General features: G+C 38.7%; 1 protein-coding gene across 2 annotated transcripts in view; it reads left to right on the forward strand.

Moving 5' to 3' along the window:
* Positions 1-19,265, forward strand: part of LOC137185728 (protein unc-13 homolog C) — a 114,651-nt gene extending 95,386 nt beyond the window's left edge. For both annotated transcript variants that reach the window (XM_067594061.1, XM_067594069.1), the window contains 9 exons: positions 2,841-2,929; positions 3,269-3,406; positions 5,239-5,362; positions 5,812-5,871; positions 8,945-9,025; positions 11,841-11,988; positions 15,126-15,218; positions 16,465-16,624; positions 17,653-19,265. In XM_067594061.1, the coding sequence (XP_067450162.1) occupies positions 2,841-2,929; positions 3,269-3,406; positions 5,239-5,362; positions 5,812-5,871; positions 8,945-9,025; positions 11,841-11,988; positions 15,126-15,218; positions 16,465-16,624; positions 17,653-17,938 (1,179 nt within the window). In that variant the 3' untranslated portion in view covers positions 17,939-19,265. The remainder of the gene's footprint in view (positions 1-2,840; positions 2,930-3,268; positions 3,407-5,238; positions 5,363-5,811; positions 5,872-8,944; positions 9,026-11,840; positions 11,989-15,125; positions 15,219-16,464; positions 16,625-17,652) is intronic.
* Positions 19,266-25,587: the final 6,322 nt, after the last annotated feature.

Below are 25,587 nucleotides of genomic sequence, written 5' to 3' on the forward strand. Positions count from 1 at the left end.
TGTATTTGGGAGCTGGCAGGGTAAAGTCTGGTCCAGCTGATTCAGACATTTATGTTCTCACAAACAGCTCCTCCGGGTAATATCAGGATAATTTTTGGGTTGCAGTGCATGTGTGAAAGGGGCTACAGTTAGAAGATCCCTCCCAGGACATTATTGTCTGATGAATAATGACACCCGAAGTCTTTACATCCCTTCAAAAAGTCAAATTGTGAATATCCACTGTCAATGGACAATCATGTATATCTTTAAGAATTTCTCTGTATGACTTAAGTAATTTCTCCTGAATGCTAATTACACATCTGAGGTGTTTTTAAGGTGAAAGTTTTCCAAAGGTTCCTCTCTGCACAGTAGCCTATTCATTACTGAATAGTTCCCTATCAGCAATTAACTCCCAGAGAGCCAATGTAATTACCAAGAGCTGTTATCATAGCGTTACCAATAACAGAGATTAGCAATAATCTCTCACAGTGCCCACATTTATAGAACGATCATGGACTGATCTCCCCAGATTGGTATCAGGCTTTATTTTGTGTGTCACCCTGTTTACTAATATGCTTTTCTCACTTTAGAGACGGTGGTTTATTAAACCTTTATTTACTTGGCACTGTTAGTAATTTAGGACAAACTGTGTTTCAGAGTAACAATCTGCCAGTGAGTAGATATTGTTGAAACAGGCAAAGGGAGGCAAAGCTGGGCTGCTGTTGATAGGCTGTCAGCCAGGAGAGAGTTTGTGCACTCTGGAGGACTCTGGATGACAGTCAGTGTCGAGTGAGACTGGTTACCATATAGGAGCCAGGTGCTCCATAGATTCTAAACATGATGTTTCCTTTGCATAAAGTTTGATTACCAGAATAAAAGATGGCTTTAATTGCTAAGTGCAATAAATGTAAAAGAATTTCTTGTGGTGACATATGGACAACTTAAATAGTTTCTGTAAGCAGAGAGTGCAAGCCATTAACACAGGATCTATTCATAGCACCCCATATATATATTTATATAAATAACATTTATCATTCGATTCTCAACATCATATCCCATTTCCAGACTAATCCTAGGCTTTATCTGTAACCTGACATTTCAGGAGATTAATCTTTGATATTTCCCTTCTGCAAAACTGCCTCACTTTGCAAGTCATTTCTATGACTTTCCAGTGACATACAAATGTCTGCGCCTACCTTTGAATGAAGGCCCCTCTGACAGGATTGCAGGCTTCAGGTAGACATTTGACTGGAGTATCAGTAACCATACAGAGTCAGAATGTAATTTTCTCCTTTCAGGAGGTGACATGTGCCTTGGTTTATCTAACAGCGTGTTGAATCTCCTTTGCCAGCATTCCCATTAAGACACACTGTTCTTGAAGAAAAGAGAATCTCAATTTCAGAGACTGCTGGGCTATAGATTAGAGGCTAGCCTAAAACTTTCCTCAGGCCAACAGGACTGATAAAAGACCAATGCCTACAGTATTTTTCTGCTATCACTTGAAAAGATGTTATCTGTTACTTGAACACTGAAATAACATCTCCAACCTTTATGGGTAATTTCCTCTGTGACAGAAAAATCTTGCATGCTTCGATCACATCTATTGAAGAGACAGCAGTGTGAACATGTGCGCAAGTGAAAACACGTACACACACACATAAATCTATCCTGTTCGTGCTGCAGATACAGGCATGTATGCAGAATAACAGTGTCTATAAAAGGTTTAGTTTACACATCCGTTCCCCAGCTGAGCCATCCGCCATTAGCATGTGTGAGATGAGCAGCTCCATGTCTAAGGTTATCAGGTCTAATGCGACGATCTGTCATGCATGTGGTACAGTGCCTGGCCTCACACATCCATCTCAGGCACTGAGCCTCAGCAACGTATGTTCTCCACCCCCATCCAAAACATCAATATTTCGACATTTTACATGGCGAACATAATTCATATGCGCTGAGACAAACAGTAACGCAGATGTACTCATACATGCAGTTACTGACACAAAAATATACATAGCACAGCTCAGATACCCAATATCCACCCATGCATCTTCTCAGAATCTCACCAAAACTACAGATGAGCACAAACATGAATGCAAACATGAACAAATATGCACATCCATCACATGCACATGCATAAATATGGTGCTGCAGAAAGCCAACACATGCCATGCATGTTTTTATAAAAATTGTGCATTGCAGATTGTGTCTGATTTGTCACTATATCATAGATATTAAGGCACATAGTACATGAATTTAAGAAAGCATTAGGCAGGATACATTGCCATCTGGTAAATAAAAACAACACAGAATAGCTGCACACTTGAATGAATTCAGTAGTGAAACAAACAAGACCAACATTTTCCCCTGCAGCAAGATTTTTTTCCTGAGCATAAAAAGGCAGTCAGAAGTTTTCAGTATCAGAACATCTGTAGATTCAAGGTTTTATGAATATATATGACAGTAAGCTTTATTCCCCTGAGATGTTACAATGTTGAGGCTGGCTGACAGCACACTCTTACTACTGTAACTGTGTAGTAGTGCACAAAAATGTTTCCTTTTGAGAGACCACTAGCTGGCTGCTTCTTTGCTGACACCATGTCTCATGACTCGGCAAGCAGTCATCATTGCACAGCTCGGAGATGATCCGTCCATTTGTATTCAGAACGTTGCTCGGCACAGATGGCAGGCAAAATGAGTGGGAAGCCACCAGCGAGGCAGGTTACCTCTCCTCTGTGCCTGTCGTCCTTCTCAACACCCCCACCCCAGTTGAGGCATCCTCCAGAGATACAGAGTTCTAGTCAGTGTGGGCTAGTGAATGGAGTGTAAAGATGTAGTAACTGTCTGTCTCCCACTGACAGCTGGATGCAGAGGCCAGTGATCTGCTAAAGGAGCTGCAGAATAAACTCAACACGGTGCTGGATGAGCTCAGCGGAGTGTTCGGCTCCAGGTGAGCATTAATGTGTGCATGTGTGTTAGTGTGGGATCATGTTCATTAAGGTGAAGGTCTCCATCAAAGAAATTGTGCTACAAGACTACTTAGGCATTGACAGACATGCACTCACAATATAATTGACTCCAGCGCTCTTGCTGTGCACCACGCTCAGTGAGCACAGCAAGTTGCTAAACATTTCAGCTTGAACAAAGGACACCCTCGCTCTAACACCTTTTTAATAATCTAATAGGACCAGCAGGAGCGAGCTTACACCTCCTTAAAGTTGCTACCTGTGACTGCTACATCCTAACATACAAAATGCTTTAAATGATTGTTATGTTTTCCATCACCCAGTTTCAAACCTGTGATTGAGGACTGTGTGAAGCAGATGAACCAGGAGCTGGTCCAGATGAAAGGTTCAGCTAAAGGGAGCAATGCTGCCATGGATGCAGAGACTGTTCTCCGGCCTCTTATGGACCTTCTGGATAAAAAGTAGGTATCTGCTGAATGCAAGGTCAGAGTTTATCCTCTGACATGTAAGACAGTTTTACACTTTGGTCCACCATAAGTGCCACGCTCTCTTGAAAGTGTTAAATACAAATATAGGAGTAAAAAGACTCAGTCATCTACCGCTATCATGTTTGAGAGTTTTGGTCTCAAAGTTGATGAATAGTTTGAACAGTCAGTGTTAGTTTGGTTTCATCAGAATCTACAATATATGTTGAGGTGATTAACAAAAACACATGGTTACCATTAACCATTAATATTTCAGCTGCCTCTATCCAGTCATACAGTATGTATGCCTAGTACTCTTGATTCTCTAGCACCATATGTTTGTATTGCCCAAGTATCAGATTACAGATTTTAGTTTCAGTTTACAATAAGGGACTTTACAGAAAGTATTGTAAAATTGTAACTTAAGTTCTTGATGCATTGAATGTAGAATAAAAAAAAACATTTTCTCTATAACTTCTAGATCACAGTTGCTTAAATTCTAACTGTGGCAGTTGTTTTTGCCAATGCAATATAAGAGGACTTTCTGCTTGGGAAAATAAAGTATGCAAAGTAAACTGTAACAATTTTCTGTTTGAATTTGTTTTTATATTGTACTGTTATATTAGAATTGGAAGATTATAAAAAGTAACCTTGGTATTTGGTAATTGGTACTCAAACAGATCAGTAGTTTAAAAGGACAGCAGAACCTCACATGCAGTGTAAGTCCTTTCACACCAGAGTCCTAGTAGGTGTTCTGAAAACAGCATTGAAACAATGCAAGAGGCTGCATTGTTTTTGTTACAGGGACATGTGAGATGGTGTCCAGGAAGTCCTGAGTAATAGAGCCATAACATTACAAGACAGGATTTTACAACTCTGGAAAGTTACTATGAATTGTCATTATTTTTATCTTTCATTGCTATGATTATGAGGTAAACAATAGAAATACAGCACTCATGTTACTCAGTAATCTATCAGGAATTAGCACTTGAATGTATTTGACAGGCCAATGCAGAGCCCTGCTAGATGATGTTGCACTTTGTTGAGCCTGGTTCAACATTACTGCCAGGCTACTCTGTGTTTTTGTTCCTCACAATCGGCACCCTGCTGTGCTAACACGGTGATCCCATTCAAATGAATAATTTTTTCATGCTGTGCAGTTATCTGTCTGAACGCCGCTTTATTGACTCGTGAGTAGGATCAAAAACTCTGTGAAAAAATCCAAAGAATCCCATTTGCTGTATTCACTCCAATAATGTTTTCGTCCTCAGACATGACAAAGATCATTGTTGATCGTATTTCCATTTCTAATTCTGGTTTAGTTGAGGGCCTCCAGATGTGTCAGCTCAATAAAACTGATACAGCAGTATAATAATGACAACCATTTTACATTTGTTTTTGGAGAAAAGTAAAAAAAGAAAGACCAGTATTATCTTTGAATGTCTATTAATTCAACCTAGGGACTGTATTTACTTCTGTGGCATTCTTGAAAGAACCACAGCGAGGATATGGTTCAGCTGAGCTTGGGGAATCGCTCTCAGCAATTTGTCAAAGCAACATTGAGGCCAATGGGGTATTACAGGGAATCCTCTTAATGATATGGAAATACCAAATCCTTCCCCCTGTCTCTGAGACCCTGCTCGTACAATAGGGTGAGATTAAAGCATAAAGCTGCTGCATTTATTCGGTGACTCACAGGTGTTTTTCCTTACTTAACCATATTATTCATGAAGACATCATCACTTGGAGCCATAAGCTGTGTTGGCTCAGTTTGACACACGTGCTTCAAGTGTTGACCTGACAAATGCCCTTTTTTTGCCGCTTTGCAGTTTGATGTTATTTGCCAAGATTTGTGAGAAGACTGTGCTGAAACGAGTCCTCAAAGAGCTATGGAAAATTGTGCTTAACACCATTGAGAGAACCATTGTTCTGCCTCCGCTGAGTGACCAGAGTGTGAGTTTGATCAATTATCTCTTTCCCTTTCTGTAACTCTTTTGCCTGCCCCCCACTTCCCTTGTCATGTCCACCTGTCTCTCTCTTTTTTCTTCCATCTATTCAGCTCTATTCTGCTCCCTCATAACACACAAATTACAGTATAGGACATAAATCTGGATTTTTCATCTCATTTACACATTGCGTTATATTGTTAGAAGCATGTTTGCAATTTAATGGCATCATTTACAGCAGTTTTCAAACATTTTCCTCTTTCTGTCACTTAGAGTTTCCAAAATAACCATAGCAGCTTTAAACACCATTACAGATATGAATTCATATTTGAGATTTTTTTCCCGTCATCTTCTGTTGCTTAGTCTGTAATCATGTAATGTAATAATTTTTTCCATTCACATATTTATCTATTGAGTGTTTATGCTATAATGGAAAAATATCTGTTTCTCCAACAGCAAGGAGCTCAGATGATCTTCAATGCGGCAAAGGACTTGGGACAGCTGTCCAAACTGAAGGTAATTTTTAGATAAGCCCAAGGCGGATGCTCATCTCACTACACATAGTCTGAATAGTGTGTCTGTGAACAGTGTTGATTCCAAAAGGATTTCTCACAGCATAGTTGTCATCTCAGTAAAACGTGTATTATGGCTGCACTCCACATGCACACGGGTTTCTATTTGTACTGAACATTTATTATGAATTATATTATTAACCGTCTATCACTGCCACTATAGATAACACAGATATACACAGACCACAGTCCCAATAGGAAACTCACTACAGAGTCTGTTGATCCATATTTATGCCTATTCATATAAAAAAGGAAAAATTATAAGAATTGTAAGTCTTTTAGTAGCTAGTCAGATATGTGGATAAATGTCAACATGGAAAACACCATGACAAGTAGATAAACAAAAATATAGATATTTTTTGACAAAAAAAAAGATGTTTTTCTCATACTCAGTGTACAAGTGGAGGGATCTAATCATGCAGTCCAATATACACTCCATGACCCCCGCATTTTTCCATTTTCCCAGAGGGAATTTTGCAGAGTTCAGCCAATCTGCTCTTATCTTAGCAGTAAAACATGCAGTATGTTTACAATATTTTGCACTTATATTTACATTACATACAAATTTGGATAGATGAATTATGTCATTTGGAAGCCTGCAGAAGAGGGGCTGTAATGCACCTAATATGCTGGTTGCCAGCCGCCATTAAAAACCAAAAAGAAGAAATAGAAGCATGTAAGCTACTGTATGCTTTGGCATTATACAGTGTAGCTCAGTGTAACACTATGCCAGGCTGGTGTCTAATTGCTGATGTGACCTGAGCATGTTTAATCCCTTAGGCTTTGTGTAGTGAGGCGTTGGAATGGATCAGTGGTTACACTGTGGTTTTACTAACAACCGTGGTATGACAGTACCTCAGAGAGGTACTTTACCTCTGAGTCAGGGGATGCAAACTGAATGTGTGTTTATCTGCATTCATAGGATTGTGTTTACCAGTTGGTGTGTCCGTACTCATGTTTGTGTTGTTTGTGGGACCCAGATGTCTTTTGAGGCAACATCTGGGTAACATCTAGTACACAGATGTGTGTGTTTCTGTCTCTTTCCTAAAGCATTAAAGTGGTTTATCATCCTCTTGTTAGTTCTAATCATGAGTGATCGTCTTCATCTCATTTTACTGAATTATTCTTTTCATGTCCAGTATTTTTTTTTTTTTATCTACGTGTGTATATGGGTATACATAAAGAGATATGTCTGATGGTGTTTATTCTATTCTATACTATTCTGTTCTAGTATTACTAATGCATGTGTTTAACCGCATTGCTAACATGCAAAATGAATTCCTGTCATTGTTACATCACATTATCTATTATTCAAGTGCTGACCTTTGACCCATATAATGGCATGGCTTCAACAGCAGAAGACTTACTCAGGCTGTTAATCTGAAACAAATAATGCTGTGTTCAAGCCCACTTTGAATATCACATCCTTTGACCTCCACAAATCCCATCTGCATATGACAATATGTTAGAAAGGGGGATTGTATTGTTTAATCTGCTTCTGACAATTCATTCCTGTTGAAAGAGAATCATTTCTTTAAAAAATTCTGATAGAATCAGCAGTGTTTTCTATTTGCACCATCAAAACTAATTGAGAAAAATTCTATCCAATTTAAGGTCTGTATTTTCATCAAAGAAGCCCAGTGTTTCTACATGTTCTACTGCAACTGAGGCAATAAAAATGAAGTGGGCCCAATGCACATTTGCATCCAAAACAGATCACAACTTAGCACAAATGTTGAAGTGTTCTTTGTTTCACACCAGCTTTCTAAAATCTATTTAAAACAGACTTGTAGTTGATTAAATCTGTATTTTGAAGAAATAAGAAAAGGACAGGTATGTGTGTTTCATCTGCAGCCTCTAATTTAAGGGATGAAGTGTGCATTTTCACAGCACTGCATCTATACATGCCTCCTCCACAGCGGGTATTTTATCAACTCTTTTGAACCAACGCCAAGCTTATGCAAAATACTGTTACTTAACAGACTTGTGTGCTTTTGTGCACACCAGGGACCAGACTACAACATTTGTAGCAGTGTTTGCAATGGTGATTTAGTTCTTTAGTTTAATCCTTTTCATAAAGCATTTGTGCTATTTTGTCTATGCTCTATTAGGTACACATCTGGGAAATAAGGCTATGCCAGAAGTTATTCGATGTAATCAATTCACAAATAAGGAAAACTTCAATTAGAATTGACAAAAAACATTTTTCATGACTAAAATAGACTTTTAGCGTGTTGTTAGTCCAAAATGCAGCAGCTAGCCCTCTAACCAGAACCCGCTATAGGTCCCACATTACCCCTATTCTTGCTCCCCTCCATTGGCTTCCTGTAAAATTCAGAATCAACTACAAAAACCTGCTGATTATGTGTAAGACACTCCATGACCTTGCCCCTAGCTACATTTCTGACTTCCTCGTTCCTTATTCCACTTCTCGACTGCTACAATCCTCAAATCTTGGCCTTTTATCTATCCCCCGCACTAACTGCAAAACAAAAGGTGACCGCGCATTTGCAGTCTTAGCCCCAGCTCTGTGGAATCATCCTCCACAATCTATTAGATCTGCTTAATCTTTGGACTGTTTTAAACGCTAAAAATCCATTTATATCGGCAAGCCTTTATATAGACTTCCCTTCCTGTTCTCATGTTTTGTTTCATTTCATTTTGGTCTGTTTCTCTCTGTTCTGTGTTACATGTTATATATTATATTATAAATTATACTATTTGTTAATCTGTTTGTTTTAACTTTGCATGTGTGTGTTTTTGTGAAGTGCTTTGTAACTATGTGTTTTAAAAAGTGCTATATAAATAAAGCTTTTCTTACTTGTTTGAGACAGCAAGGCTCAAGTTTAGCAGACAAGTCAAACTCTGAATTGTGATGTTTTGTTAACAGTAAATGTTCAGTCTCATAATTTAAGATCATTACCATAATGCTGGAGAAACATCTTAAAATTTAAAGTGTCTGAATGTGACTTGTATTCCAGTTGTAGAGTGTTTGACTTTATCTGGTATCCCGGCAGGAACATGTCATTCGAGAGGAAGCCAGAAGTCTGACTCCACGACAGTGTGCAGCCATGGACCTTGTGCTTCCCACCATCAAGGTCAGTTTTATGTTAATTATACTGTTGACCGTACAGGGAGACAGCTGGATGGGTAAACTTTATCATATACCTTTATCATCTACAGCAGAGCCACATACGGGAAATCAGAGCAGAAATATGCAAATTGACTTAAATGAGCATTTGGTAAATCAAGGACTAAAGAAAACTTGTGAGTTTCAGCCTGGAATGCTGTGGCTCATGTCATCTGCGTAGAACATTTTATGTTGAGGTTTTATTGCCCCCCTTCTTCTATTTCCTTCTGTTTCTCTGGTGTATATATAATAGGCTTGTTAAAACAGAAATCGAAAGTATGGTAAGCATAAATACTGGAAGTTAAGTGGACTTGGAGAGTAGTAATTTTTATGTCCAGGTATTCATGTGCTGGAAAAGGTGCATTTGGAGAGAAATAATATTCTTCATGGTCACCTTAAAAACTACAAAGGAGACTTGTAACAGGGGCTGGCAAGAAATGTTTTGAATCTATGTTCTTCGATAAAACTAATATCTTCTTGATGCCTCTTGATGAGACATGCAGTGGCTGCAAAAAATGATGCTTTTAGAATATATGAAATTATGCTAGACCCATCTGAGGAGGTGTAATTGATACCAATGAATGTGGAAAGATGCCCAGAGCCTCTCAGCAAAAGAAAATGTGCAGAGCAGCTCTGTTAATTTACTGCCATACGACCATTTGTTGTGAAGGGATATGAAACAATTTCAAGACCAACCCTCTGTTCTTCAGAGACAAGAGGAGAGCTATGATGTACCACTGGGGCGAACACTGCCACTGCATCAGAAAGTGCAGAGAACACTAATTGATACTGCTGTCTCCAAGGAAACTACCTGCATGTTTTAGATCAGTCATGTCACTGGAATTCTTTTCATCAGTATTCCAATGAGGACAGTCAATTAACACAGTTCAGTAATGCCTTAGGAGAGTTGGGTGATCAGCTCAAGAAACGATATGCAGAGAGTTATGTGCATCATATTTTTCATTTTACAGGCACAACATCCTAAAATATGTAATCTAAAAATGGTACATATTGTATTAAGTAGCCAAGCACATATACTGCATGAGGATTATACTGAAATAAAGTGACATGTCTTCAGATTAGTATCAGCAAGGATTATTATGTGTGTTGAAATCACAATGCTTGTTTTCCCTCTGAAAACATTGTATCCAGACTGAACTTTGAACCTGTGAAAACTAATGGGTAGGTTAATGGATAAATGCACTCAGTGGCCCATACAGGAGTCCATATGAGACAAAGATGCATGCAGTTCATTGAACTGATTCCCAATAAGACACAGTTTGCTCCTTTCTTTGAACTCTGACCTATAAATGATTGTAGAAGAAAAGCAACTGGTCCATCTGTCCCATCAAATCCAGCTTTGATATACTACTGATATACTACTAGCTTTGATTTTACATATATGTATATATGGGAGTAGTTGTTACTTATTTATCATATAGACTACAACCTAGAGAATAGTGTAACTCCACATTGTTCACCACAAGAAGCAAACTCCTGGTAAGCCTTGAGGACAGAGAGAAATAAAAGAAAAATGTAATTCATGAAAAGAACAAGGAAAAGAGAAACTATACAAGAAACAAAAAGAGAGGTGAAAGAAAATAAGGATAGGAGGAAGAAAGAAAAGAAGAAAACCATTAAAGAAATAAAGGATATAAGGACAGAACAGAAGGAAAGTGAAAAGTGAAAGAGTAAAGAAGACAAAGAAAGAAGAAATGGAGGAAGGGCTGAAGTTTGGCAGGTAATTTTGCCAGAGGCAGGGTTGTTCTGACAGGTCAGCTCGTTGATTTGCCAGAGGGAGTGCAGCATTGCAGCCTTGTAGTAACACTGGGCTTTTCCAACACAAGGCAACACTTTCTTTGACCAATAACACTGTCTTGTATCGGTCGTGATGCCATGACAAGGTGAATAGAATGGCATTTGTTATTTGAATAAATTTAATTATAACCACAACGTAAGAGTTTAAAAATAAAAGCAGCAAAATGAGACAAAACTATTGGATATTATTTTTTTTATATTATTTTTTTTTTCAAAACTCCACCCATGACTCACCCCCCTGCATGCCAGATTACATACAGTTCGTAAGAGGCACGTCGGTCAAATTTTGTGACTCATGAGTCACTGGTGAGGCAGAAAACTGTGTCAAGTCTGTGCCCAAGTACTGACCTGACACGAATCAGAAAATCAAAAAATATTCCTAAGCCCCTCTCTCTTTAGAGGCGTGATGAGGACTTTTTAACTTAGATCACGACACAACAAACTCTGCAAACAATTTGTTACTGTAATGATTATGTGTTAGAGAAGAGAGACAGCTAAACACATAAGAAGCACAAATGAATAAAAGATATAAAGGGTTTAGAAATGTGTCTCCAAGTACTTCTTTTCAGTAACACCTCCTTTCTTAATAAGATCTGTCCATGGCCACCCTCCCACTTTCCACATGTGGGAGTAGTGACAGCACTTGAAAAGAAAGCAAAGCCTTGTCTGTCCTGAGCTATCAGGCTTATCAGCACAAATGTACATTAACCGTCCAAGCATGGGTTTCTGATTTACATGCATGGTAATTAGCTGCAAAAGTGGCTATTACTGCTGTCTCTTGTCTGGTCTCTTTATGTGTTTGCTCCTCCTTGTAAAATACATACTGTCCATATAATCCTAGGCTGTTTCTCATGCAACTGCAACTGCTTGATGGCAAAGAAGAGTTTGCCATCATGTTCCAAAGTTTCTGTTGAACTTGTGAAATTATAAATATGAGCTTCTCTGTCCTTCTTTTTTTTTTGTAGCAATACTTCCATGCTGGAGGCAATGGGCTGAAGAAAACCTTCCTCGAAAAGAGCCCCGATATGAAGTCCCTCAAATATGCTCTCAGCCTTTACACTCAACCTACAGATGCCTTGATCAAGAAATATATATGCACCCAAACCTCTCAAGGTAAGGAGGCTGAAGCTTTAGCTGAGAGCAGGCTCAATTAAGTTTCATTTCAGGGAGTAGAACTACTTCAGCATTCAAATATTGAAAAACCTTTTGGCTTAAGAGTTATTTTCATTTCATGTGTCCATGAAAAATAAAATAATAAATAAATAAATAAGCAAGACCAAGTGATGCTAAAAGATGCTTCGATGGTGCGTAAGAAGCACAGATTGTGGATATACTTGCACAGCAGCACTTTAGCTTTTTTCTCAGACAGCAGTTAGTGAATATATTTACACAATTAAAGATACACACCTGATACAGGATAATTGTATTTGATAAAATCTGGTAGTGAATTGGTTTATTCACAATGTATTTTGTTGCTGCTGATGTTCACTATGTCTGCAGCCTTTCACTACTATAAGCATATACTTTTCAAGTGATAAATGAAAAGCCTTATTACTTCCAGATCACTTGCAGCTTCTATATATTGCTATTTAGAATAGATTGAAAAATGATGTGACTCCAGTCCTGGCTTGTTTTAATCTCAACAATGTGCTGTTCAGTCTTAGCTCCCTTTACAGTATGTGTTTCCTAAGGATCAGGGTGGAATTGCTCTGTGTCACTTTATTTTCTTTAGGCTTATGTGCACAGTGGACATTGCAGTAATTGCATGTATCCCCTCAATGTATAAGTCGTTTTTCTCTTTCACTGTAAATAAATAAAAAAAAAACAAATGAGCAAAGTTATCTGTGGCGTCTTCAGCCCATACCCTTAAGGGCTTGAATGCTCCCATGGTCCTTTGCTCTCTCTCTCTTTCTCATTAGCAACACATAAAAACCATGTCATGACAAATTCATAAGATATATGTGTAGTGTAAATCTATAAATTCCCTCTTGTGCTCTCTCTCTCTCTATCTGTCTATTACGCTCCCCATCTTTCTCTCCGTCATCACTGACCCACTTTTCTGTGTTGTTGTCTCATTCATCTGTCTCTATATGAAACTTTTTTTTCCCTACCGTCTCTCTCCGTAACAAGGCAGAAACACCTCCAGGTGTCCGGAGAGATTCAAGAGGGAATTCAGTCCAGTGGGGCGTTGAAGCTTTAAGCTCCTGGTTGCCTTAGTGTGTTCAGCCTTGCAGAACACTGCATATAGGCAGGCGGCAGGAAACAGAATGGCAATGGGAGAAAGCTAGGCAGCCAGCAGGCCAGCCAGCGTTGCCGCTCTCACTAACTGGCAGATGGGCATAGACGCACAATGTTTCGCTGTGTGCTATTTTGAGATTGCTCGATGTGTTTCTCTCTTCCTCCTTCTCTAAATCTCTCATGCCATCCCATCCCCTCCCCTCCCCCTTTGAGTTCACACCATGTTGTCACTCTTTATCTGAGGTGGTCTAATGTGGTGTCCGTAAGTGGAGGTAGTGAGGTGGTTGATGTGCATTAGGTCAGTGAAAAGTGTGGGGATGTGCTGATGCTTGATGTAGCACAGTGGACACTGTTTCATTAATCACCAACCCTTGTGCACTGACAGCGACACATTTAGACCACGGCATGCACTAGTTTATTCCTTCCAAGAGTGCGCATGGAAGCATACATGTGTCTCTCTGGTTGTGAGGGAGCAGGCTGAGGTTATATAGCTACTCTATGCTTCAATGGAAACTCAGCACTAGAAAAAAAAAACATAAAATCATACATACAGCCATTTTACATGATTATTTCACAACATCTTGCTTAAAAAAAGGAATCCTTTGTCATTCGTCACTTTGTGTGGGCTTTTGGTAACATCTTTGTTGTTTGACACAGCAAAAGGGGAAAAATTCAATGAAATAAAGTGCAGCTCTGCAGCAATTAATGGCAAGAATTCACCTTTCTTATCTGTTAGTTCATTTTGTTAGCATTTTTCTCTCTTAATCTCCTGACCCTCCTCACCACCACCTTTGTTTTATCTGCGTCTGCTTTCCTTTATCTCACTTATGCACCATTCATCTTATTCACACTCTGCTCTCCTACGTCCCTCAAACTCTCCAGTGTCTGCTGTGGCTGCTTATCATTTCACAGATGCACTAACTCATAGTAGATTGTACTAGGAGCAGGAAATATTTCTGAAAATGTACAGAACCTATATATTTCCAACATTATTTCAATAGATAGTTGAAGTAAATGTGCTGTGACATTGCTTTGTTAATTTCTCACAAATCCAGGGCTTAATTATGCAGCAGAACTGTTTTGCTCAGGGCATCATTACAATAAATCACAAGGCTTATTTCTTCATTACCAGCTATAATGGGCACTGCATGTTTGGCACATATTGATTAGCTATTGGATCAACAAGCCCCTTCATCAACCACATCAGCACTTGCCTTCCAGTGTTCAACATCTGTTTGTCCTGGACTGGGTGAAACACAAGGCAGTTGTTAGAGGCAGCTGAAGTGGGCAGGACTCCCTGCATCAGGCAAAGTGAGACACATGGTCAGCAATCAATTCTAATTCTTTCCTAGCAACAGCATGTCTCTGTGCGATTGAAACTGTAATGCTGACATAACTGTGCAGGCTGTGATGCCCAAAAGGTTGCCCTGGGTATGACCCCTTTACATTATCTGTCCCCTATCTACCTTTTTTGTGATGCATTGTTTTGCTTTGATTTCCACTCGAGCTGTCTGCATACAGTCAAATGCATACAGATAATTTCATCGTATAGAACATTGTATATTTAATGCATCCCTTCACACCATCTGACTCTTCCATGGCTTTCAAACCAGGCAGAATATTTCATGTCTCATGTTTCATGTGTTTTATTCTTGTTGTTGTTCTTGTTCAGCCTGAAGCTAAAGGTGTTGATAAATGTGATTGCTACTGGTCTGCCATGGGGGGTGAAATCGAGTGTGCTTTCCTACTGTTTTTTTCTTGGATTTAGTTTTTTAGCTTTGACACACAGAGAGGTGTCTATACACAGCTTTATGGATCAATTTCATGGATACCTCATCTACAAAAAAAAGCTGCACCCTCAGTTTTGGATTCTGTCCTTTCATCCTCTCTTACCTCTGCTTACCGGTCTCTCTATTTCTCTCCCTGACTTCCTCTCTGCCCCTCCTCTATTCGCTCTGATTTTCATTATACCTCTTTCCAATTCTCCTGTTGCTGTTTTGGTGTGTGTCCAGGTCAGTCATCCAACGGATCAGTGGGGGAGGTGTCGATGCAAGTGAATCTCATCTCTCACCCTGGCACTGGGGAGCACAAAGTCAGCGTGAAGGGTAAGTTTTCCCTATGCTCTTGACTTGATATTCGTCATTTCTATTCAAATGTATTCACACCTGGAAATGTTCAAAGACTCATCGTGGACAGCTCATGGTGGTAATCTCATTTGTGCAGGAGTGCTGCTGGGGCCAGGAGAAGCAGCATTGTTGTGTATTGTTAGAGCTCCCTTTAAAGACAAAAATAAGGAAATTAACATCTGAAAGATTGCTGATGACATAACTAAAGTAATTATACAGACAAGCAAGATCACAACCACAATGGGGGTTGTACTAGTCTCATTACCAGCTTAGCCCATCACTTTATGATTTATAGATTTGAAATATCTGTAGTTCTTCACCATCTGAAAGTATAAAATGAATGATACACTTACCTCATTTATATCAAAGTACAAATGTATTTTACTTGTTCAGATTCCTGCTCTCTTTTGCAGTTACAGATGCTTTTCATTCATTTTTAATGCTTTATTTTGTGTTTATGTCTCATTGCAAGCTGAAAATATACTGATTATTGTGTAATTTCCTTGTTTAAATAGTCACTCCTGTGTTTTAGAGGTTTATTTCTATAATCACACACTTTGTCAGCAACAAAAAATGGACTCAGCTAAAAACATCACCCACATAACTGCAATGATATCTGTTCCACCACCTACAGCTGCACCATATGCTGGCATACTGCTATTATCAGCCGACAGTAGTGACACGTCAATGTGATTGCCAGTTAGGTTACTATGGCAATCACATATCATCATGGAAAATCCATCCGTAGACACTGTAACATGTTGTTAGTCAGTTATTATACAATGAAGAGCAGTTTGCAGTTTCGCTTTTTTGTATCTATTTTCTGTATCTTTCCATTTCAATTCTGTGCACTGCCATTGCATTATGGTCTGTCGCAACCCTTGCATCCATCAGTATCTCTGATGCACATGAATATCCTGGTGCATTTTTATTGAAGTCAGTGCAAAATGGTGAACCTTGAAAAAAATGCACAGGCACCAAATATGCTTACCATAAATGTTCCAGATAACATAAAAGGTTTTTGCCATCAGACTCTATTGTACAGGCTTTGACAGTATCTCAGCATTTTCTACCTTTAGGCAGGTAATTGTTGAAACAAGATAAATATATTTCCAAAAAAATGGGGCCATGTTTTTTTTTAACAGCATTAGTGTTTGACTTGGATTTGGACTTTCTCCTAACCTATACCTACAATTATACTGATTATTCCCTCTGCATTTCTCAGTGGTCGCAGTGAACAACCTCATCTGGCAGACCAACGCCATGTTCCGGCCATTTGTAGAGGTCAACGCCGTGGGACCCCACCTGGCTGACAAGAAGCGCAAGTTTAGCACCAAGACCAAGAATAACAATTGGTCACCAAAGTACAATGAAACATTCCAATAGTGAGTAATCCTGCCTCCTTGGTGTTATTTTCAGAGGCGGAGAAAAGACTGAAGAGTGAAGCTGTGGGTGTGTTTAAAAGCACACACATTCAAATTATTATGCAGCATTTTATCTGCCTGCATACAACCTACAAGATAATGTGCAACATTCTCTTATATGCTGCTCTATTCAGTATGCCACTGCAGAATACAAAGCAGGGACCTACAGTATATACCACATAATACCTGTGAAAATCCTTCTAGTTGTGAATAAAAGGCAGCTGCTTCACCGGCACTTCTGTTCTTTATATTGAAGCAATTGAAGGAAGTCAAGTGACTGCTTTAGCAAGCTTATAGGCAAGCTATAGGCTTGCCTGCCCTTAGAACACTGTAATTCTCTGAGCCAGGCGAGTTGTAGCAACACCAGTGTGATTAGTGAGGCCTACTGCTGTAAGCATATAAATTTACTCCGGGCATTGTCATTTGAATTTTAAGAAGCTGTTAAGTTGCAGAGGATAATTAGAAAACAGCCCAAAGAAAAAGCTGGCTAAGAGTAATGACTCATTTGAATAGAAACATCACTTTCACTCGCAAAACATGATTGAATCGTCTCGTCACAGTCACACACAATAAGGCTGCTTTTCGTTGGGGAAATGTCACCCAGCCAGACTCTTTTACTGACACATTATATTCAGCTGCGAACAAAGCCCAACGTCAGAGTCCAAATTGGTTTGAAATTGGTTTGCTCTCATGTACAGTTCTTCAGAATGAGACTCTGGGCTTTTCATCAAGTTTGAACAATAAGAAAAGTGCATCAAAGTCAATTTAGTATACTTATAAATGACTTGAATCTCACTTGACACTATCTGAAATGTCATGAAGACACCATTTGTCATCTTTATTTTTAGCTCTGGGTAGAAAATCTAAAGAGTTTCCCTTTTAAATACAGATGCACTACAGTATAGTCAAACATTTCTTATTTTTCATGTTTGAACTCTTGAATTTCACCCCTCTGACACCCCCCCACCCTCCCCTGTCATTTCTCCCAGTGTCCTGAGTAATGAACACGGTCCGGAGGCCTACGAGCTGCACGTCTCAGTAAAGGACTACTGCTTTGCCCGGGAGGACCGCATCATCGGCATGACGGTCATCCAGCTCCGAGAGCTGGTGGACAAGGGCAGCTGCTGCGCCTGCTACCCCCTGGTGAAGAGCATCTGCATGGACGAAACAGGCCTCACCATCATGAGGATACTCTCTCAAAGGACCAACGACGAGGTGGCCAAGGAGTTTGTGCGTCTCAAGACAGACACACGCTCGGCGGAGGAAGTGTCGTAATGTGGAGCATAAATGCAGTATTAAAAGAGTTGTGTTGTCTTAAGTGAGAGAGAGCTAGAGAATGGAGGAGGAAGAGAAAGAGTTGTTCTTTCAGCAGGAGGAGGTGATTGTCCAAAGAGAACCGGTGGAGGCCCACATGGGCAAGGCAGAGAAAGAGAGAGAGAGAGAGTTGTGTTTGTTTGTTTTTGTGCATGTGCGTAAAACATCTGTTGGAATGTTCATTTTAAACTACAGTATGTACAAGTGTTTACTTACCGTATGCTTACTATTAAGTACTATATTCTACGAGTTATGTTAACGAGACATGAAATACCTTTTGTACAACATTTAGTCTTTTTGAACAGAGATTTGTTCCAATAAAGTGCCAAACCAGTGAAAAAAAGAACAAAACCAACGTATATGAATTATGGTGAACTTAGTACGTTTGAAATTTGCTCGATTATTTTGTCCGGTGTAAGTCATTTTCTGACCGTGTGGCGTTTTGATTGTTGCAAAGTCTTTCATTTTGCACCCTCGTTTTTGCTTCACGTCCTTCCACACAGCACTGTTGTGCATGTCCTGTTCTCGGTCATGTCTCTCCCATGATTCCACAGTGACCACAGAGCAGGGTCCTGTCCCCTTGCCTTCAAACTGTTTGTATTTTAAGTCGACCTGAAAATAGACCATGTTTTTTTAAATGGCGATGACTGCTATGTAAACCTTCATAGGTGTTTGTAATTTTATAACCATGACAACAATGATGACAGCCTCCAGTGCTAACAGTCTTAGCAGAAAGGATGGAAATGTTTTCTCTTTTTTTCTTTGGTTTTTGGTTCTTTATTTTCGACCATCAGCTTCCAGCCTTTCTGAATGACCACTGTGAACATGAGCTTTGGAAGGCAAGCTTACATGACATTGCTGACAGTTTGATATTATTGTTTCATATTTTCCAATAACTTTGTTCCTGATAAACTGCCAAAGTTATATAAAATATTTGTACAAAAGCAATCCATTACATGTATGAAGATATATATGTACGTGATCTATTACTTTTTCAATGCTTAATATTTGATTGTTGATAGGGTGGTAATAAGATTTTATTTTTTTTATTTCCTGTGAAGCTGTTAACCGATATGAAAGTTGCACATGTTACTTTACACGTTAGTTAAATCAGCTTCTGTCATTTAAATTATTTTTCTTCATAAAGGAAAGAGTCTAACATTTGGTAAATATGCAACATTCCTATGTATTGCACTGATGGCGAATTGTATGTCATGTAAATATATTTAGTGAGATATTGTACAAAAGTCTACTTTTCTTCAATGTGCATAAAGTATGTGCAAACGTGTTAACATATCTGGGTCATTTTGAGCAATTTTCCAGTAGGCATCCCTTTAACACAAAATATGTTATCTCTGCCAGGTGTCAGCCTGAAGGGGACCATGCATTTAGTCATGTGTATGTGTGTGTGTGTGTGTGTGTGTGCATGTGTCTGCATGTGTGTCTGTCCGCAGCTAATCTCAGTAGCCACACATTTCTCCATTCCCTATTTCTCTGTTTAGTGTCTTCAGGTTAGGCTAATCCTTTGTTGCTAACTTTGGAGATAACCCCCTTCACTTTTCCAGCACTTAGGGAAACAACAGATGAGACTTTTCCTGGTCATGAGAAGCTGCAGCATTTATTAACTGACACACTGTAGCCTGTACTGTACATTTACTGCCAGACTGACACCTTACTACTAACCTTTTCCTCTGCTCATTCACCGCAACTTCTCTGCTGCTCGCTCTCTTACTCAACCACTCACTCATCCGCTACGCACACACATTACACACTGCCCTATTCCTTAAAAGGAGCTACGCTACCAAGAGTTTCCCAGGCAACGACACAGTGGTTAACTCACATTAGGAACAGCGCTGCACAGAGGGTCCCAAAATATATTGATTTCCGAATTAATGGATATTTGGCATTATTTTTGGCATTGAATTATTATTTTTTTGGCCTGGCGAGGGTTCTCAAGGGCCTGGCGTCCTGCCAGGCCTGTACAATCATAGGGGAAACACTGCTAATACTTTTTGTGCACAGTTAGGACTGTATGCTCAAGGATGCTTGTGGTTGTGGTGATTCACAATCTTGGAAAAACCTAATTTAAAATGCCATTTCTTATGAGCCTATCATAAAGCTCAGACTTTTGTCTTTTCAGCAGTCCTCGCCATTTTACAATATGCATTACGACATAGCAAAAGGCATTTCCAGCAATTGGCTAGGCTAAAAACAACTTACTTAGTTTGTTGCAGGCCACATTTTGGCTTTTGTCGTGGCTCAAAAACTGAAATCCATAGAAAAATTTGGTCTCATCTGATATGTTATGAGCCACCAAAGTTAGGCATGATATGAGATTAATAAATCCACGTTTTTTTACCTTCACCACCATCTTTACTGTACACACCTGGCGGAGATCTGCACCCTACTGACTGCACTCTTCTAGTTTCTGAGTGTTTTTGTAATTGAATTTTCAATTTGAGGTCATTAAAGAACTAACCTATAAACTTATATTCATGCAAATTTGTTGCACTTAATTTTTTGCAATTTATGTTGGGATCCACAATGTAAGAAATTATTTACTTTCAGGGAATAGTGTGACAAAGTTTGCATGTCGGTCCATCATGTTTAATCTGAAATAGCATATGTTGAGGTTACAGAACTGTACACAAAAAAACATGGACAGAAAATCAGACACCAGTCCAATGCCAGTATTTAAAAGAAAGAAAGAAAAGAAACACCTGTGTTCAATGTGAAATAGTTTTTGGTTTGCAGATCTGTTTCCTCGCATGGTGTGTGTGCTGGGATGATAACCAGTACAACCAACATGAACACAACATTACTTAAGTGTAAATACACCATTAAGTGCATTTTTCATGCATATAAATTATTTTAACTCTCTATTGCAATGTTGCGGTAGAGCTCTAAAATGGCGGGAATGTACTGTACACATTTTTGAATGTACGTAACACACCCACCCCAGAGACCCCAGAGATACCTTATTCCAAATTCACACTAAAAGGTCCTGGAATAATTCAATTAATTCTTAATTCAATTTGGGTAAAGACTTGCAGCATGTTTTTTCACTACAAGATTGTGCAAAAAGTGTTAAAAATATGACTTCCATTACTTCTTATTGTAAATATATTAAATAGTGTTGGGTTACAAGATAAGAGACACTGTGCTGCTGGGGAAAAAAAGGTTTGAAGAGGAATTTTCCTCCTCATCTACATATGGAAACTGAGACTAAACTGCATATATTCTTGCATTTTGATACTTATTCTTTTGAAAAAACCCTTCCACATCTGCAGATGCTTCCACAAGATACTGTAATCCATTGCACAAAACATGAAGGCTTTACTCTGACAAGGTTTCTCTTTTTTATGATTTTATGGTGCCTGAGATGAGTGCCTTCATATCAGTTATGCTCAACTGTCAGTCACTCGGCAACGACAGGAAGAAATGCTCATCAATGGAAGGAAATAATCCCACAAAAACATGGCAACATTTTAATGCCACGTTCATGTCTTTTTATGAAGATAGTGAATCTGGAAGACTTTAGCCTTAAGTAGGACACTGTAAAGCCGAGTTTTATGAGCTGAATGTTAGAAAGTATAATTGTATATGACATGGATAATACTTCAGGGAAATGCAAACTGTATAAATGTATGCAAACACTCATGTTACAATTCAAAATGACACAAATATTCTCTCTAAAAAACCACAATAGCAATAACCAGTTTTTTGGATTTGACTGAAAAACTACTTTAGCCAGGTCCTTGGTCAAAAGCCCACACAGTGTATCTAATCAGCTGGAGCCAGGACATAAGAAGGCCAGACAAAGTAAGTCCATTTGTCAGTGTCACCCTTTTGTCTTTTCTTTACAGCTGTAGTCCAATTGTGAAGAAGAGAGGGACAGAAAGAAAATGAGCATAATCAAGAGACTGACAGAGAAAAACCGTGGGGAGAGAAAGCAATGAAGGTATGGAGCCATTTTAGAATAAGGTAAAGACATAACAACAGACGAGAACTGTAAAGGAAAGGGGAAATAAATAAGGGAGATATTTTAAGTCCTGAGCTGTAAAGCTTATGGAGAACAATTAAATCATCATACAGACGTGATGACACTGCTTACATTCAAAAGACTTAACACGTTTCCCTGCAGGGATTTCATCACTGACTAATAATGATGCATATGTGTATATGTGTTACAGTATTAACCGCAATTCTATGCATAAAACATCTACAGAATCTTTTATCCCATGTTATTGCCTTGTAAATTCTATATTTTAACATCCTTTCTTTTCATTGAGAAGTTAACAGATAAGTCACTGTATGTCCAGTTTCTTTTTCTTTACATCAGTCACGGGACACAATCAGCAACAAAAAGAAAAACAAAAAACACCCTAAAAATGTCAACACTAATGTATTACTAGCATATTACACTAATACACACAGTTATTGTAAGACAGAAAACTGCTTTACAAGTTCAAATACCTGAAGGCAACCATTTGGGAAGTTATTTGCTTTTTTGCCAAGGGATGCCACTTAGGTAAGTATAAAGACTGGGAATGGAGAAAGATGGCATGGCTCTGTTTCAAGTTAACAAAATTTGCTTACCAACCAAGCCATAGAACCACAGCCTTTCACAGCCTGGAAGTGGGGCAAACCAGTCTAGCTTGGGGGGGCTGGCCCCCTTGTGCCCCCCTGTCACGCCAACGCTGAAAGCCATGACATATAAACAGCTAATATAATCACTCACTTAGATAAATATGGATATTATTTTCTATAATACAATTGGAGAGGGAGTATAAGATGTGAGCAGCAGTGAACAGAGAAACAAGAGGAGAGCTGAGGACCACTGAGTAGAATAGGCTAAACACTGAGATAGTCATTTTACAAAAACACACACTGTAGCTGATGATGTGAGATTACAGAGTTACAGCATCAGTTTGTGTGGTTTTACAGTAAATAAGTATCTGAAAATAGATGGAATTAAACGACAGGAAACTGTATCACAAATTTCCAGATGCCTGAGTCACTTGTGCCAAGCACGCCAGCTTGTGTCCTCACCTTGTGATAAGAGATTTCAGAGCAGGAAGTAAAAAGAGGAAAACATATACAAAGGAGCAAAATGTAGAGGGGAAAGGAAAACACTGTCACTCTCACTTATGTGCTCCCAGAAGGATGGGAAAACAGAGAAAAACACTTACCTGACTGACTCATCCTACGGTAGAGCTGCCAAGATGCAAAATTACATCAACTCTGACTTCCACAACCTTGACCTTTAATTTGCATATTATGAACTCCTGTGGGATTTTTTTTTTTGTCATCATCTGCAGCACATTTCAAAGGACAAACCAATGGTAGGCAACATGATCTCTGAGGATGAGCTGGTTGACATGATTTATTGTAAGATGACAACCAGGTTGTTAACCTCATGGTCTTGCGTGTGGTGAGTACAGTATATGTGTGTGTGTGTGTGTGTGTGTGTGTGTGTATGTGTGTGTGTGTGTGTGTGTGCATGAGTGCATGTGTGCATGTGTGTGTATGGTGTGCATACTAGGCAGCTGATTTCTCTTACTGATGATACTTTGAATTAAATGATGAAAATAAAGCCTAGATGAATTCCAGGGGTAACTAATTGAGCATATGACAGGACGATAAAACAGCAGTGAAGCTCAACAAGAGGAGGATACATTATCTAGAAGTTATGGGGCACAGGAACATGTCCGTGTGTGATAATGATATGCAGCCAGCTGTTATGTATGAGTAACACCCCAACAAACATGAAGCATCCAACCTGGACTTTTCTGTGTCCTTCAAAGCAGAGAGCTGTTTATTCTTCAGGGGAAGATTGATGGAGCTCACCTCCAGGGAAGGATTACTCATTCACAGCAGGATTTTTAAAGCCGAAGATCCAAACTGGAGGATTTCAAACCTCTGGGAATGCTATGCATCTATAAAGTGGATATATAAGGATGTAAACAAGGTGTAAAAAGTTAGCAATGCATTTGACTCCTTCAAGCAGTAGAATAAAATATAGGATGAAAGTAAATTCTCTACAGAGAGGAAGTCATTCAACTCATAGTCCTTCAACAAGAAACACTTATTTGTGTATCAGTCGAGTTTGCATTAATGCAGACTAGACTGAATATGTTGTTACAGATGGTATGCATATAAATGTTATTTTGATTATCCTGTGGACTTGGATTTCAAAACATTTCAATATTTCAAGCATTTTATGACCTTCAGGGTAAACAAGACTTACCTGTATTTTATCAGCAGCTCCTAGGCCCAGCATCAAAACTGTTTACTTTTTGGAAATGTTGGGAAATACTTTGTTTCAGAGCTGTCATGTACATACAGTATATGGTTATATATTTGTCAGTGCTGCAGTAAGAAAGAATGTGGTAAGTGCCTGGCACAGTATTTACATCTAAAGGAATACTTTCTTGTCAGCTAGTGTGTGTGTGTGTATCTATCTATCTATCTATCTGTCTATCTATCTATCTATCCATATATATATATATATATATATATATATCAAGGGGACTGCTCCAGGAAAGGAAGACCAAGAGTTACCTCTGCTGCAGAGGGTAAGTTCAGCAGAGGTACCAGCCCCAGAAATCACTAATTAACAGAACCTCAGATTAGAGCCCAGATCAATGCTTCTCAGAGTTCACGTAGCACACACATCTCAACATCAATTGACTGCGTTAATCAGGCCTTCATAATCAAATTGCTGCAAAGAAACCACTACTGAATGAGACCAATAAGAAGAAAATTGCTTGGGCCATGAAACACAAGGAATGGAGATCTTTACTTTTGTTTTAGTTCCAACCAACATGTCTTTGTGAGACACAGAGAAGGTGAACGGATGGTATCTGCAAGTGCAGCAACACGCCATCACATCTGGTTAGCACTTAGTGGGACCATCATTTGTTTTTCAACAGGACAATGACCCAAAACACATCTCCAGGCTATATAAGGGCTATTTGACCAAGAAACATATTATGCTTTTTTTCACTTTTTTGTTTACCACATAATTCCATGTGTGTTATTTTATAGTTCTGATGTCTTCAGTATTGTTCTACACTGTAGAAAATAATAAAAGTAAAGAAAAACCCTTGAATGAGTAGCTGTGTCCAAACGTTTGACTGATACTGTATATAAGTATATATGGGATCTTCATAGTTTTTTTTAAAATACTGTTGTATATTTCAAATAAGATATTTAAAAGTCAGTACATATTTAAATAGTCTTTTACATGTTTGAAGTTTAAATATAATTTGTATTACATTTTGATAAGAATGTTTAATTTCTGATATAAATATTATCTACTTTTAATTAGGTAGTTTTTTGTATGTCAGTTGTGTGAGTATTTGTTTATTAAAAACTGTTCAAAAGTCTTCACATTGTATGACATCTGCTTGTGTTAAGTGTATTGCTGCATTGGTTGAGGTTTGTGCCTGTAGTGCAACAGGTCTTTTTCATAATTATCTTGTTTTTGTCATGATGGGTTGATATGATGTTTCAAAAGGAAAGAAGCCAATGTGTGAAACCACTACTATTCATCCACCAATATTTATAGACAGAATTAGAATAAGTTTTGATTACAGATTTTGATT

Source organism: Thunnus thynnus, chromosome 1 (assembly GCF_963924715.1).
Source record: "Thunnus thynnus chromosome 1, fThuThy2.1, whole genome shotgun sequence".
NCBI lineage: Eukaryota > Metazoa > Chordata > Actinopteri > Scombriformes > Scombridae > Thunnus > Thunnus thynnus.